Source organism: Panthera tigris, chromosome D3 (genome assembly GCF_018350195.1).
Source record: "Panthera tigris isolate Pti1 chromosome D3, P.tigris_Pti1_mat1.1, whole genome shotgun sequence".
NCBI lineage: Eukaryota > Metazoa > Chordata > Mammalia > Carnivora > Felidae > Panthera > Panthera tigris.
This window is the reverse complement of record NC_056671.1, coordinates 24,870,735-24,885,964: the sequence shown is the minus strand read 5'-3', so window position 1 is coordinate 24,885,964 and position 15,230 is coordinate 24,870,735. Positions and strand designations below refer to the sequence as shown.

At 57.8% G+C, this 15,230-nt stretch overlaps 1 protein-coding gene across 3 annotated transcripts in view; it reads right to left on the bottom strand.

Annotated features, from left to right (window-relative positions):
• Positions 1 to 15,230, bottom strand: part of TTC28 (tetratricopeptide repeat domain 28) — a 626,414-nt gene that overhangs the window by 27,371 nt on the left and 583,813 nt on the right. For all 3 annotated transcript variants that reach the window (XM_042962136.1, XM_042962137.1, XM_042962138.1), the window contains one exon: positions 823 to 967. In XM_042962136.1, the coding sequence (XP_042818070.1) occupies positions 823 to 967 (145 nt within the window). The remainder of the gene's footprint in view (positions 1 to 822; positions 968 to 15,230) is intronic.

Here is a 15,230-nt window from a genome sequence, read left to right as displayed (position 1 = left end):
CGTTTTGTTAAAGCAGCCAGAGCAGACTAACACACAGTCACATACAAACGCATCTGATAGGCTCACCATTCAGATTCAAAAGATCCCCGAGCCCTTTGGGTTCCCCAACCCAGGCGGAGAACCGTGTCCAGATGGAAGGATGATGTGCGAAGACCAGAGCCACAGAAACCCATCAGGGGCCGTTCTCAACCTTTTCAAGAAATCCAAAGTGAAAGGGTGTCTTTGATGCTGGACTCTGGGGTGGAGTCAGTGGCCCCTGACAGGTGGCAGGGGCCGACGGATCTGTTCTCGGCAGACAGCACGGCCCTGGCATGAGCTGCTCTGGCAAGACCCTCGGACGACAGGTGGGAGGTGGGGAAGCAGTCCCGCAGGGTGAGACCCAGCCACGGGCACAGCCCTCTTGGATCTGCTCGGGGCCCACCCCGATGGCGTGCTCGCTGCTGACCACCGTGGGCGTGTGCACAGCCCCGCGCCTCCCTGGGCCTCCCGGAGTCTGGTCTGATGAGAGGAGGGAGGAGGGCAGCACTTCACCGTGTACCTGACGCAGCTGAGGCCAGATGTGCCTGGCTGGAAAGGAGCAGAGCTCCGACTTTAGCCTGGCAGCTGGAACCCGGGGCGTCACGCACTAACCAGCAGCCAACCCAGAAAGCGCTTCCAAACACCGACTGAGAAGCTGGACAGAGAAGGTTTGTGTTCTGGAAACCACCCCCCACCCCGGTTGTCTCAGGAGCCCATGTTGTATCTGAGGGGCACACATGGGCGTTGAGCGGTAAATGATGCGTCCTGACGCCTAGAAGCCTCTCGGCCCCGGGAGGCACTTACCCCTTCCATGGGCGCTATGAGCAGGTCGTACAGAGCGCGGAGCGGGGGCCTGGCGAACGAGCTCTGCCTCCGGGGGAGAGAGGAGGTCCCGTCCTTGATCGGCGACATGGTGTTGCTGACCAAGCTCGTCATGCTCTGGCAGCTCCTGGGGAGAGAAGGGCCAGGGGATTAGGCAGGGCACACGCGGGGCGGGCGGGGATTCGCCACTTGCTCCACAGTGCTCCGGGTCCCGGAAAGGGCAGGCTGGAGGCTGCACAGCGGGGGCCGGCCGGGCCTCCCTCCCAGCTTCGCCTTCCTCACCTTCCTTTCAGGTGATTTTCACAGAGCAGTGAGCACTGACAGAAACCGCAGGGCAAACCAGCTGCACACAACAGCTTACATTTCCATAGAGTTTTCCTGCATCCTCAGACGTCCCAAAGTGCTGTTCAAAGGATTTAATTACATCCTTGTGTGGAGCGACCGTGTGCAGGCAAACGAACGTGAGGACCATTGGAATCAGCGGCAGCCCCCAGGCTGATGGGGAGGACCGTGCCAACTAATCTCTGGGCCGGAGCTGCGGACAAGACAAGGGACGTGCTGGCCCCAACCCAGGGCTCAGGTCAGCCGCCGGGTACCCGCCTGAGCCCCTCGAGGCACAAGGCCCTGCAGACCCCCTGGCCGGGCATTCCCTGCACAGCGGGTTTGCTCGAGTGGGTCTGTAGTGCGGCTGCAGGCTTCTGTTTGCTTTTTAGCTTGTGCTCCGGTGTTGCCAGGCAGTTTTATTGGTACAGGTGGCATTCTTGATCCAAGGACCCCGAGTTTCACACTCCCAACACAGAACGAGAACATTCATTTCCTGGGGCACCTGGGTGGCTCAGTCGGTTAAATGTCCGACTCTTGATTTCGGCTCAGGTCATGATCTCATGGTTCTGTGAGCTGTCAGCACGGAGCCTGCATGAGATTCTCTCACCCCCTGTTGCTCTCTGCCCTTCCCCTGCTCTCTCCCTCTCTCTCTCTCAAAATAAATAAATAAACATTAAAAAAAGAAAGAAAAGAAAGTGTTTCCTGAGCACTAGTAATCTGCTAGGCACTGGTGTCGGCCCTGGGGACCTACAGAGGACACACAGCAAAGGCGAGCAGAAGAGACAGCAGGCAGGGAAACACGCCTATTTACAATGGAGGGACCGGGCTGCCCCCACTCTTCCCTCTGAACCTGCCCCGTCACTCGGCCAGTGTGGCCTCAGCACAGCCTCTGGGGACACTCTCTGCCCGACGGCTGGACAGTCAGGAGTCTCTCAACCTTGTTTCAGACACTCTGCTCATCTTTGGAGTTGCCGCTTCGTACTCAAGGACGCTTAAGGGGAAAGACCAGTTCTAACACGAGATACACCTCCGAGCTTTGGTAAATACTCTGGGCTGCTGGCGGTGGTGGCAGTTGGGTCGTTTCCTGAGGAAAGACCAAAAGGCAGCTTTCCCTCCTGGGCCTGGCCGGGATCCACAACTATCGAAAGAAGATCCAATTTGCGTTTTCCAGGTAGAGTTTCTACCCCCTGGCCTTCCCCCCCCGCCCCGCTCAGTGTTCTTGGCAACGTCCCACTTGACCTAAATTCTAGGGCTGTGCCAAGCCGAGCTGTGAGCGCCCCCGGCACCCCCTACCCCCTGCAAGAGGAGGGAAGGCAGAGGACTCGGAGGCCTGAGAGCCTGCTCACGTCCGCCCCTCTGTCTCGCCTGCTCAGGAAACGTGTCATTACAAGCGACTGGGTGGAGGTGCATCTTTGCCATCAGAGCCAGTGAAGCAGAGATAACCCTGGAGTGACACTCGCAGGCTCTCTTAATTCCACAGGATATACCGCAAAGAGCAGTGCTCCCCCGAAGGAGAGCGCCAAATTGCTGTCCAGAGGAGCCGCTCTGGTGGAACGCAGTCTGTCACGGGCCTGTGTGCACACGCGTGTTATTGGCAGACGGAGATCACGGCCCTGCCGTCGGGTCAGCAGGACAGGGCGGCAACAGACCGCTGGGTGCCCTCTGCGCTCCCTAGACAGGCGTCCGCCCAGATGGTGGGCCTGTGACCCCACGGGAGGCCTCTGAGTCTGATCAGTCCAGCTGCAGGTGTCCAGGGAGAGTGCTAGGTCCCCAGACGAGGCTGTGGCCACAGGTCTTCACATCGACTGACAGGGCATCCCACAAATCCCAAGGCTCTGAACTAACAAGCTTCTTCTGGAGAAAGAGACCCCCATGAGCTGCCCTCTGGGGTAACAGGAGACCAGCACAATCCAAGCTGCATGGGGGAGCCCCAAGCATTCCACTTACTCCCCAAACTTAGAACCACTTGCTGATTCCCCCACTGCTGGCAGTGTGAGGTGCTGAAATATGGATTCTGGAAGTGGCCAAGGAAGTGCCTGGGAAGGAAGATGTCTGGAGGGAGTTAGGGAGATGGGGAGGTACGCGGGGAACAGACCTGCTAGGTGCGAATCCCAGCCTGGGGCTCTAGGCCTCGCTTTCTGCACCTGCACAACCGGGAAATGCTGCCCACGGGCACGGAGTGGCAGGATGGGAGAAAGGGCTGCAAAGCACGCAGCACTGAAAGTCACTGGGAGTCTCAGCTGACGGGACAGCGAGTGAGGCCAAGGCCTGGGCAGGAGGGTGGGACGTGGGCTGGGATTCCAGATCGCAAGCACAGATGGCCGTGGCGTCTTCTTATTGAAACCCACAGAGTGCCAGAGGCATCTAAAGGGACCAACAACGCTGACCTATTCCACATGTGTGCTGCCCTCGATGGGACAGGCCTTCGGGGTCCCTGCACCGGGCTGCAAGGAAAGGGGACGGTTCCAGCAGGGGTCTGGGGGCACCAAATCACAAGACGCTGACCAACTGCTGGTCAATCAGAGCCAAGAGAGGGCTTTCTGGGAGAGGGCCGTTTGATGTGGGCACCATCATCTGGAGTCAGCTGCCTGTGGACAAGGTGGAGAAGGCCATTCCAAGCTGAGGGAACAACATGGGGGAAGGCACCGATGTCAGGGACAGAGACCGGGGTGCCTGGGGCAGTGAGTGTGGGGGGACAAGCATGCCAGGTGGGCCTGTGGCTCTGAGATTGTGCTGTGGGGAGGCCGTGAACCTCCTTAAGCATCAGGCTTGCCCGAACAGGAAGCTCCTCCACCCAGGCTAATTCCTTCCCTGGGGTGATCCGAGGAGGCCCGTCTGCAATCTACATCCTTCCCTCAGAACTTCCCCACTAGTGTCCGGGGCTGGGCTTGGCAGAGCCCCCGCGATCAGCCTGTGTACAGCCCACCTCGCCCCTGGCCGGCTTCAGTGGACAACCAGTCAGATGTCTCTGGCTGGGGCTGGTAGACACATGGACGATCAAGGTGCCTGTTTACTCTGAGGAGGTTTCCTGGGACACACTCTTGGGGCATCTGTTTCTAGGGAGTGCAGATTCTTCAAGAACCAGGACCTGGGCACCCCAGGTCACACAAACCCGCAGTGGATGCCCCATGTTTGAGCCTCAGCTGAGCCACCCTGCCTGGGGCACCTGACTATGTCCTGTTCTCTCCCAGGCTGTCGAGCCCACCCACACATCATCTGTACTTGCTGACTGCTGCCCCTGGATGCCACGGGAGTGCCGTCTCTCAGCCTCTTACCCTGGTCCCTCGCGAGGCCTGCTGGGTCACAGATGAGCCACCTCTGGAGCAACAGCTCCTGGGCACTGACCCCAGCCAGCCCAGCCTGGGCGGGCACACCTGCACCTGAACACATGGCTTCTTACACAGGTCAGGCAGGAAGCCCCAGAGATCAAGCCTCTGACCTGCGCTTCTATTCAGTGGAAGGCACCTATCCCTAGAGACACCATTTTCAAAGTAAAACCAAAAGCCGAGAAAATAGTTTGTGTTTAAAAAGAAATTGACCAACCTGAAACCACAATTTGAGGTCAAAGTAAATCCTCTCGACCTTCTTTCCCTGAACGAGAGGCATACTGTTGCTCATGCTTGAGCCAGCCACTGTGGGGGGCTCACGTGTCTTCTGCAGGCAGGACCGCCGGCTGCTTTCCTGCTCTGGCACCCCCCCGTCCCCCCCGCCACACCGGGCTGTGCCTGGACAGCAGCAGTGTGCGCTGGTCCCCGCCGGACAGCTGGCCCGGGGGAGGGAATCGGAAGGCGGCACACCAAGGCCAAAAGCGACTGAGCACCCCGTGGACCCCAGGGCCCTCCGGAGGTGCAGGCCCGGGGAGGGTCGCAGGCCAGGACCTTGGGGGCAGTGGTGGTGCCCCTGCCACCCTGTGTAGACTGCGACCAACGAGCCCCCCTTCATGTGCTGCTTCTGTTTTCCCCACAACATGTACAGTGACCTCCCACAGCTATTTACCGGGGTACGTTTGCCCAGACATCTGCATAAAGGCCTATTCGATAATTCAAAACAGCCAAGCAGGCGGCTCCTTAGCCCTGAGCCTGGGAACGCTTACCCACAGCAGCAGACCTCCCGGCAGCCTCTGTCCCCTACTGGCCATGGGACTCTGGCAAGCACGTCACTCTCCTACCTCCCTCTTTTCCTTGCTTGTAAAATGAAGGGGTTGGACTAATGTCCTTGTGGGTCTCTTCTAGTCTTAATAATAAATTAAAAATCAACTCAGTCTAGGAAACTGCTGAAGCGATGGTGGCTTTTCTGACCGACAGGGCCCAGAGCCCAGCAGCCCTCTCTGTGCTCGCCCGGTGTGGCACCTGTCCCGGGGAGAGGTTCAGAGTCACGGCCAAATGGCAGCAGGTGCCCAGGCTCTGAGCCCCTGATGGCAGTGGGTGGCGGGTGTGAAGGGGCGTGTGGGACGGTACGCCCCCTGTCGTCCTCCTTGCAGGCACACCCGCCTCTTCCCTGGTGCGGCCACCATGGTAGAGGAGAGGCCGTGCAGTGGGCTGGGGGTCCTCTGGGGTGGGACCTTGGTTACTGAACTGCTTTGCCTTCTGTGGGGCCTTTCAGGCTGGCTGACTTCTCTGTGCCTCAGAAATCTGACTCTAAGACAGAGAAAAATGCTTTCCACTTATCAGAATGGGAGGGCTGACTGAGATGCAGATGATTCCCACGTGGCAGGAGTGTGAGCCATAGGAGGGGTGCATCCAGGCACCTGCCAGACTGGCCACGTCCACATGCCTCTCTCAGGGTCCTAGGAGGCATGGTTGTTCCTCCTTTACAGACGAGGAACCAAGGCTCCCAGAAGGTAAGAGACCTGTACAAGGGCACAGAGCAGGCCAGGGGCCAGGTGGGCCTCCCACCTGGTGGGGGAGGGGTTTTCACACTGAGTGACCTGCCAACCTGCACCTGCCTCTGACCCCCCCCCCCCCCCGCCTTCCCCGCTGCTGGGTCTGTGCTGGGCAGCTGACAGTCGGGAGCCTCTTCTGGGGGCTGCTCTGCTTCTCGGGGCTTTTTGGGATCTGCAAGGAGGGGCCAGGCTGCCGGGATTCACGGCGGCACCACCGCGCAGCTCCAGCAGGTGGCACTGGCCCCCTTTCCTCAAGGCCTGTCCGTTTACTGCCAGGGACCCCGTGGGGCTAATTGACAGCCTAACTCTCAGCAGAGAGATTTTCTCACACCACACCGTCTTTATTAGCTCATTCCTCAGATGATTTTTATTAATTTACTTCTGGAGAAATATTCGTTTTCTCCACCGCATGGCTGTCTGCGTGGTGGTGGGAAAAGGAGAGGGAGCGAGCCCAGATCCAGGGAGAAGGGAGGCCGGCAGGCGAGGCAGAAGCTGCCGGGTCTCTGCACGCACAGGATGCAGAGCTGGAGATGATGTGTGAAGCACTAGCGGGGAGGGCAGAGGCATTGGGGTGTAGTTTATGTCTCGGGAATGATGACAAACACCAGGCGGCCTGGGCGGCACTCGCCGCTCATGAATCTCCCTTCGGGGATGAAGAGATCTATTCCCCATGCAGGGCGATTTATAACTGGGATGGGCCTGCAGAAGACCCCGCGAGCTCGGACGCGCTCGGGCTCACGCACGCCGACGCAGCCCAGGCTGTGGCCGTGTCTGGGCTGGACGTGTGCCTGCCCGGTGTGAACAAGCCCAGCATGAGGGGAGGCACTGGGGGGAGGAAGTCCCCATCCAAACCACGGCGCCGCGTGGGCACCATGCCAGTCGCCCATCCCGTCAGGGCTCCATTTGAGGAGGGGAGCTAGGTCACTGTGCACACGGCTGAGCGGGCTAGGCACCCCCACATCGGTTTCTCGCACTTTCATATCCAAACATGCAGAGCAGAACAAGCAGGTGGAAACAAGGGAGCAGGGGCCCGACTCTTGCTCGAGAGAGAGACTAAAATGGGTTCCTGCTCAAGCTTGACAACTCCAGGAACGGCCAGAGCCACCGGGCCTGGAGATTCCGTCCCACTGTCCCTGCGGCACGGAGACAGGAACCAGCGACCCAGAGCTGAGTGCAACCAGAAGCCTTCACTGCGTATGAACAGACGGGCTTTGGCTTTCCCCTACGTGCACTTGGACCCTGAGGCAGGCAGGCCTTCGAGGGCAGACCCTGGGGGACTGTGAACAGGACTCCCTCTGGGGGGGAGGCAAGAGGCCCCGGCAGAGCACAGGGGAGCTGCTAGGAAAGCTGCCATTTCATGAAAATGCAGAGGTGGGCAAACCAGGGCAAACTAGCACTGCTGGGGCTCTGGCCCTCAAGTGCCAGGAAAATCCACTGCTCAGTCTCTCAAGCAGCGCGTGCTTCCTGGTCACCCAGGGTGACTGCGAACGGGCATCAGTGAAGGGAGGAAGCGTCAATCTCCTGAAGACCGAGCGAGGCCTGAGATGGCCAGAGTGTGTGCGTGTGCATATGTGGCCTTACAGCCTGGCCGCAGGCAGGAGGGCTGAGGCCACCATGGAGCACATTCTCCTTCCCCACCTCCTTCCTGGGCCCCATCCATGTTTCCCACCAGACACTCGGGGCCTTCCCACCTGTCTGTCTATCCGGATGTAGGGCTGTGGAGTAAGCTGAACCAGGAACACTCACCACAGGGCACACCCAGCCCTGGCATCTTCAGGACCAGCAGGAGGGAGAGGAGGGGAGGAGCAGGAAGGGAAGTAACTGATGGGGGGCATCCTCTGGGGTGGGTGCCCCTCCTCAGTGCGGTCAGGCAACAGGAAGCCTGCAGCCTGGGGGGTGGCCTGTGTTCTCTGGGGAGCCCAAGGCCTAGAGCTGTGTTGATCTCAGGCCCCGAACTTCCGTCTGGAGTGTGCCCTCTCCCCCCACATGGCAGACCCTGCACGGAGCGCCAGTTTCCAGGGACCCTCGTGAGCGGACCTGGCCTCCTGGTCAGGGCTGTGCAGGGAGCAGGGAGGAGGAGGAGACTGCTCCCCGTAGTGGGGAGCCTGCTGCAAGTGTGGCCGCATTTTCTCAGCTGTATTTCCTCTTCGGCTCGGTTAAGGGCTCCTTACCCTCTCGGGATGTCTTCATCGCACATTTTCACTTTCTAACGGCCACTTTGGGCAGCTCACTCTCTGTGCTCACAGCCGCAGGGTAAGTCAGGCGGCCTGTCCTGGGCCCCGGGGGAGTCCTGCCTCTGCTCCTCTCAGGCCTTGAGAGCCCCTCCACCTTGGTCAGCGGGGAATTCCTCACAGCCGAGCACTGCTCTTGGGAGAGGCCCCCACCAGACAGTGAGCGGAGCCATGTGGCTCCGTCCTCCCTGCCCTCAGCCCTGCCCAGGATGCTTCAAAATCCCCTCCAGGACTCTGAATGCTGAACTGAGTCTTCTGAGGGATGGGAGCCGGCCCGAGATTTGAATAAGTACCTGGGGTTTAAGGTACTAGTGGAAAAAATTAATTGGCAAATCCATTATATTCAAGTAGCCAGAGATGCCTCAATTCAATTTAAAAAGGACTCTGATACCATTCAGTGACTCCTGCTGAACATCCTCCCATGAAGGGTTGTCTCCTCTGGGAGATGAAGGCTGTCAAATGCATTTTAAGTACTTATTCAATAAGCTGTCGGCACTTTCTGCCTACTCACCTCCTTAATTACCAAGTGGCTGGCTCACCAGGTCTGGCTCCCTCCTCAGGAGAAGAGCCACGAAGCTGGGTGGGCCCAGGCAGGGACCCCGGCTTCCCAGCAATGCTGGCTCCTCTTTAGCTCAAGGACCAGCCTGGGATTCCACGTGGCTTCTCTTCTCTTGCTCTTGGAATGTTGGGTTTGCGGGCAGGTTCACGGCCTAGGTGAATGGCTGTGGCACAAAGCTCTACCAAGAGGGCTTGGGCCCACCCTCCCATGGGAGACACGGCCTCTGCCCACTTGGGGTGCTTTGCTGTGGCCATCTGTCCTTTGCCATAACGTGCATGAGGCTCCATGGCCAAACCTGCAGATGGTCGCCTTGGGAAAACTTTATGCCCAGGCCAGGCTTGCACGGGCTTTACCTGCTGACTACAGACAGCGCTCGGGACAGATGGCCCAAGCCAGGCAGTCAGTGGGGGGCAGCTTTATCGTGTACTCTGGGATGGAGAGAAGAAAAGATGATCCTGTGTGTGCTGGCCTGTCCAGCTGATGCGTGTCCCGCAACACAGGAAAACTCTTCTCCAGAGGACCTTGCCCTCATACACAGTTTGTGAGTCAAACCTGTCTGCCTCCCCTGCACCTAACAAGCCTATGAAGTCTCACCTACTAGCTCATAAAAAACCTCCAGGGCCATATTAGTATCATCCAAAGACAGAAAGTACTACCTCCGTAGGTAGTGAGCTCCCTGTCACTGGAGGAGTTCAAGCAAAGGCAGTGATCATGTGGTAGGGGTGTTAGATGGGTGGTGATCTGGGGACATGAGCATTGTCTCTGGAGACTGACAGATGTGGATCCTAATGCTGCCTCTGTTACTTACTAGCTGCGTGACCTTGGGCAACTAATTTAGCTTCTCTGAGCCTCAGGGCCCTCATCTGTAAAAAGGGGTTGCAATTGTACCCCTCATGGCTGTTGTAGGGATTGACTAAGATAATACATGTAAAGCACTAAGCACAGTGTTGGGAAGTAATCAACAGGCATTCGTCACTATCATCATCATCATCATCATCATCATCATCACTATTGTTAGCAGTTAATGTCTGTCTCAATCCTGGCTGGTCTTCCTTCCTTCCTTCCTTCCTCCCTCCCTTCCTTCTCTCCTTCTTCTACCCATTCTTCCTTCCTCCCTCCCACCCTCCTTCCTTCCTTCCTCCCTCCCTTCCTTCCACAAATAAACAAGTACCTGCACCCACTGAACATAAGGCAGGTGGTGAGGTGCCCCAGGGGATAAAGAGAGAAATCAGATGTGATCCAGCCTTGGAGGAGCATGGGGCCTGGGTCGTGACAGGACACAGATATTCGGAACTAAAACACAAGGCAAAAGGCGGTGGCTCCTTTCTCGACAGATAGAGTGCCAGGGAATTTCAGAGAAGGAGAAAAGTATTCTAGTTAGGGCAACCCAAGATGGATTTGTGAATAGGGCTGCTGGAGACAGCACCTCAGGGGAAAGCCTTCCCTGGCCATGTCCCATGCCCAAGCTAAGGTCCTGAGGTGAGAAGGGGCAGGGCCAGGGTCCCTTCAGGTTAGGACAGAGGGTACTGGAGAATGGAGTGGGAGGTGGGAATGATGGCAAGGCCGGGCCATGAGGACTCAAAGACCAAACCCTGCCACTTCAGTCCCCTGGGACCCCAAGAGAGAAGGTGATTATTCAGAACATGAGCTCCAGCCAGAGCAGGACAGCGAAGACCAGCGGCCCGCAGGCTGGGTGGGTGGTGAGGGCAGTAGCATGGGCAATGGGGGCTCAGACGGCGAGAGGGCCAAGCCCAGCTCTGCGCTGACAGGGTGGGAGACTTGGGCCACTAACTGCTGAGTAATGGCAACCTTGCAAGCATGCCCCTAGGACTGCATTAAATGGCCATCTCAGGGGGACAGGGAGCCCCCAGGAAGGGTCATGGCAGTGGGAACAGACAGAGGGATGGAGACCATAAATGTTACAGGGTTGACCCGGCAGGTCTTGGCAGTGACTTGCATTTGGGAAGAGAGTTCCCCAGGGGGTGTGCGGGCAGGGGGGTGGCCTAGCGGTTACTGGGAACGTAGGAGGAGCCCCTAGGAAGGCTCAGCCTCAGCACCGCACTGGGCATGGGCTTCAGGCAAAGTTGGAGCAGCACTTCCGTATGAAGCACCTGAGGACTCTGCTAACACCAGACCGTGAGTTGGTCAGTCTGGGTCGGGGTCGGGCCGGGGCCGGGCCAACACTGGCTGGGCTGGCCTCTCTGCTTTGGCACACGTTCCATATATAATTTTTATTCCCCTTCCTCTACCTTTAATTTCCCTCCCTCGTGCTGTTCTCCTCCATTTATTTCTCTATGATCTGGTGGCATTTGTATATTTTGGTAAAACTGTCTTAAGCAAGTCCTGGAATAAGAAAGTGAATAAACGAGTGACAAAACATTTATAAATTAAATTGTGCCTTATATATTGGTAAGCTTGATGGTTAGGGGCAACCTGCGGGGAATCCTTTTGCATTTTTGAATAAACTTGTCACTACCCGGTAGGCATCACTGTACAGTGACTTCTGGTAGAGCATTCCAGATGTCACAGTGGCACCTCACTTGTATTTGTGCCGCCTGCGGAGAAGCACAGACTGGGGCGTGGGGGGCCCATGTGTTAACCTGGCAGATGCTTCGCGGCAGTGGAATTGGACAGGCAGGGGCCTCGAGGAGGGCTGGCTAGCTGTGCCTACCACTCAGTTGGACGCCAGGACAGGGGCTCCTGCTTGAGGCCTGCTGACGAGACCCACCTCTGCAACAGCTGTTGGCAGGAAGGCCTCTGGGCAGGGGGAGATACAGAGGGGCTGGCCCAGCTCAGAGTTGGGGAGAACGCCCAGCCCCCTTGTTGGTGCCAGCAAGAGAGCAGAATAGAGTCCTGGCCCAGAGTCACGGGGCCACCACCAAAGAGCAGAGGGCAGGGCTGGCGGGACACCAGCCAGAAGCTGCGAGTTTGGAACCTCGAGGCTCAAGGTCAGGGCTGTGGCTATAATAGACATTTCATTGGGTCTGCATCGTTTATTCAGTCTTTCTGGTATTTGGGGGCCAGAGAGAGGCTGTAAGGGAAGGAAGCATCAAGCTATCCAGTCAGGTTCTAGGGTGGAGACTCAATTCACCACCCCCCACCCCAACCACCACGCACACACACACAAAATGGGCCTTTGGTGCCATAGGAACCTCAGACCCAGGTGAGGAGAGAAAGAAACGGCTTACTACACAGCAGATCTGTCTATCACCACACTGATGGCATCCTCCTGACAACTCCCACTGTCATCGCCATTTTCCAGATGGAAAAATAAAAGGCTCAAGGTCACCCACCAATAAAAGCTCCCAAATCCAGGTCTGCCTAGCCCCAGAGCCCTAAGTCCCCTCCCCCACCCCCCACTCTGCTGCACCACAGAAAAATGCCCAGGCGTACGGAACACAGGCATAACCAGAACGCCGTCTGTACGGGGCCTCCCAGTCTGCTGCAGACCTTTGTGGCATTGCTGCGGCCTGCTTCGGGGCGGTGCCGGAGGCAGGTGTGATATGGATGCTTATAAAGAACTGTAAGCACATGTCCATGCAGACCCATGCATGACACAGATGCAGAGAAACATGGGTTTGTGCACTCTCCGGTGTACTGACTGGGCTGACCTTGCAGAGTCAGCTTTCTTCCTCTCCGGTCCCTGCTCTTCCCCAGGCCTCTAGGAATCTGGGGCAGAAGTGGTCCCCAGCCTCTTGTCCAGTGCACATCTCATCCCATCTCATCTCCCCCGCAGACCAGGCTTTTGCTCATGAAGTTGAAGGGCAGGGCAGGCTCTGGAGCCCTCCTCCCTCCCCACTGCCAAGGTCTGACTCTCTGGGGTTGAGGGCGGGGGTGGGGGAGGAATCAAGTGCTGCTGATGCCCCTCCAGGTGACTCCCTGTCCCCAACATGGGGCAGTCAGATCTGGGGGGGGGGGGGGGGAGTCCTCCAGTGCTGCCCCAGGCTGCACAGCCCGTGACTCTCACTGTTGAGGTCCTCTGCCCAGCAGGCAGCCCCTCAGTGGCCGAGTCCACGTGATATACCCATCGGAAAAGGCCTGTGCCAGAGCCACACTAGATATGGCCGTGCAGACCACACCATGGCCTGCCCACTCTTGCCAGGGCCTTCCTTTAGGCTCTCCTCTTCCTGCCCCGACAGTCACAGGGGGCTGGTTTCTATGGGATGGTGACACCTCTCCTCTTCTTTACAGGAACCCAGCCTTTGTGAGGGACTCTCTTGGGGCACTCTGACCAGGCCCAGGACCCTCACTTGCCAATTCCCCTACCCGTCTTCTTTTAGAGGCAGTGGGTGTGTGGCTAGGGTGCTGGCTAGAGGTTGCAGAGACCTGAGGGAGGGCCCTGGCGCCTTGTGGCACCTATCTCTAGAATGAGGACACTTAACACTTCTTTGTCCACTGTTTAGGCTCTAGCCACTCATCTCTGGACAACAGGGAAGCCCCTTGGCACACTGTGTCACACACAGCCATACATGTGGAAAAGTAAAGACATATGGTGCACACTATACCAATGGTAGCAACAGAAAGGAGGACATTCCTCTCTGGGAGACCTGTCCTCATTGATCCCGGATGGGTGTACCTTCAATGCCAAGGCACTGCCCTTGGGCCTTGAATCCATAATGCAGTCGAAAGCTGTCCAATTCTTCCTCCGCTTTCCTGTAGCAATTGTGATCCGACTGCTCCCAGGTTCGGCCCCACATATGTGTGTGTGTGTATGTGCACACACACGTGTATACACGCGCATGCACACACACTCCTCATACACACATACCCCCCGCCACACGCACACAGGCACTGGCCTTCCAGTCTTCAGCATAAGTTCCAGAACACTCTGCAGGATAAGGGGCAGCCTCTCTGAGGCCTGCAGCTCGTCGTGTGGGCCTGCACCAGGGTCAGGGTGCTAAACAAGAGAAGAGTCCTCCTTTTTTCTCATTAGTGGTCCCTGCCCTGCGCTCAAGCAGTGTTTTCTACCAAAGTGCACAGGCAACGAGAAAAACAGTGGGTATGGAGACCTCAAACTCAAAGACAGAACAAAGAGCCAGTCCTGGGGAGGCAAGAGAGAAGACTCTGATGGCAGGTCTCACGTGACTTGCACCAGCCGTGGCAGCCTCGTTGCCAAACCAGGACAGCAAGCCATCCCGGAACAAAAAGGCCAAACAGCCCACGAATCACCGAGCCGGAGAGCCCCGGCGAGGGGAGCTGGTGCTGCCCCAGTGCACAAGGCCCCACACACATGGCTGCCTCCACTTCATCTCTGCGGGCTCCTGGGGTGGGGGGGCGGGGAGAGTGGGGAAGGGAGCACTCTGCAAGCCCTTAGTCAGGATCAGGCGTCTGCAGAAAAGCCACTTCTTAGCCGTTTCTGTTCAGAGACAAACCAGCTCACCTCCTCAATAACATTGCTGGACATGGAAGGGGCAGAGAGGAAGGCCTGGGACCCCAGGGCAGGGCACACGGCAGCCGTTGAGGTGCAAGGAATGTGTGGGGGCTGCGGGCTGGCAGAGCAGCTGGGAGGAGTGACCTGAAATCCAGCTTTGGCACTGCTCCTGCGCAGGTCTCCAGCCCCTGGCCCACGTGTGCCCCTCAGCTGTGAAATGCAAGGCTGGACTGGATGCACGCAAGGGCCTGCGCTGTTCTAGCTGACAAGGACACCTTGGCCTCTGTGGTCCCTTCCCTAGCTCTGCTCCCCTTGGATGGAAGCCAGAGCCTCCTTCCTGGGTGCATCGGCGGGGGGGGGGGGGGGGGGGGGCGGCAGAGGGGACCTGGCATGGCAAACTGTCCTAGGCCTCATGGGCTTGCTGCGTGGAAGCTGAACAAACACAGGCTGTCTCCCTCATGCAATCTGCCCTCAGAAACCTCTAGAAGGTGAGGATCGGAAGTATCTGTGGATGCTGCTGAGGGAACTAAGCGTAGAGCAGTGGGCAGTGAGGTCCAGGCTCCCCACCCAGCCCGAGGCTGAGATTGCATTGTTTAAATGAACCCACAAATTAATCCACAGTATTGATTGTGCTCATAGGACCCATGTCAGAACAGATCTGAAGGACAAAAACCATTTTCCCAAACGATCAGCTCCATGATCCACAATTCACACCACTTCACACCCAGGATGATGAACTAGGATCTCAGGTATACCTGGTCTGACCCCTTTCTTAACATACGCCCAAAGCCCCGGACGAGGGGCTCCCGACCGCTGGCGGGCCTGTGATCAGGCCGGCCACGGATGCCTGATGGCCTGCCTTTGGCATTCTCTCACGTGAAAGACATGAGGTGCCATCAGAAGAGGAAGAGGAAGAGGAGGTGAGGCCACAGCCCTAGGTGGCCCCCACCTGCTGCACGCAAATCTCATCCCTTCCCAAGTTTATCTCCCCACCTTATCTTAGGAATTCAAGCTTAGCACTGT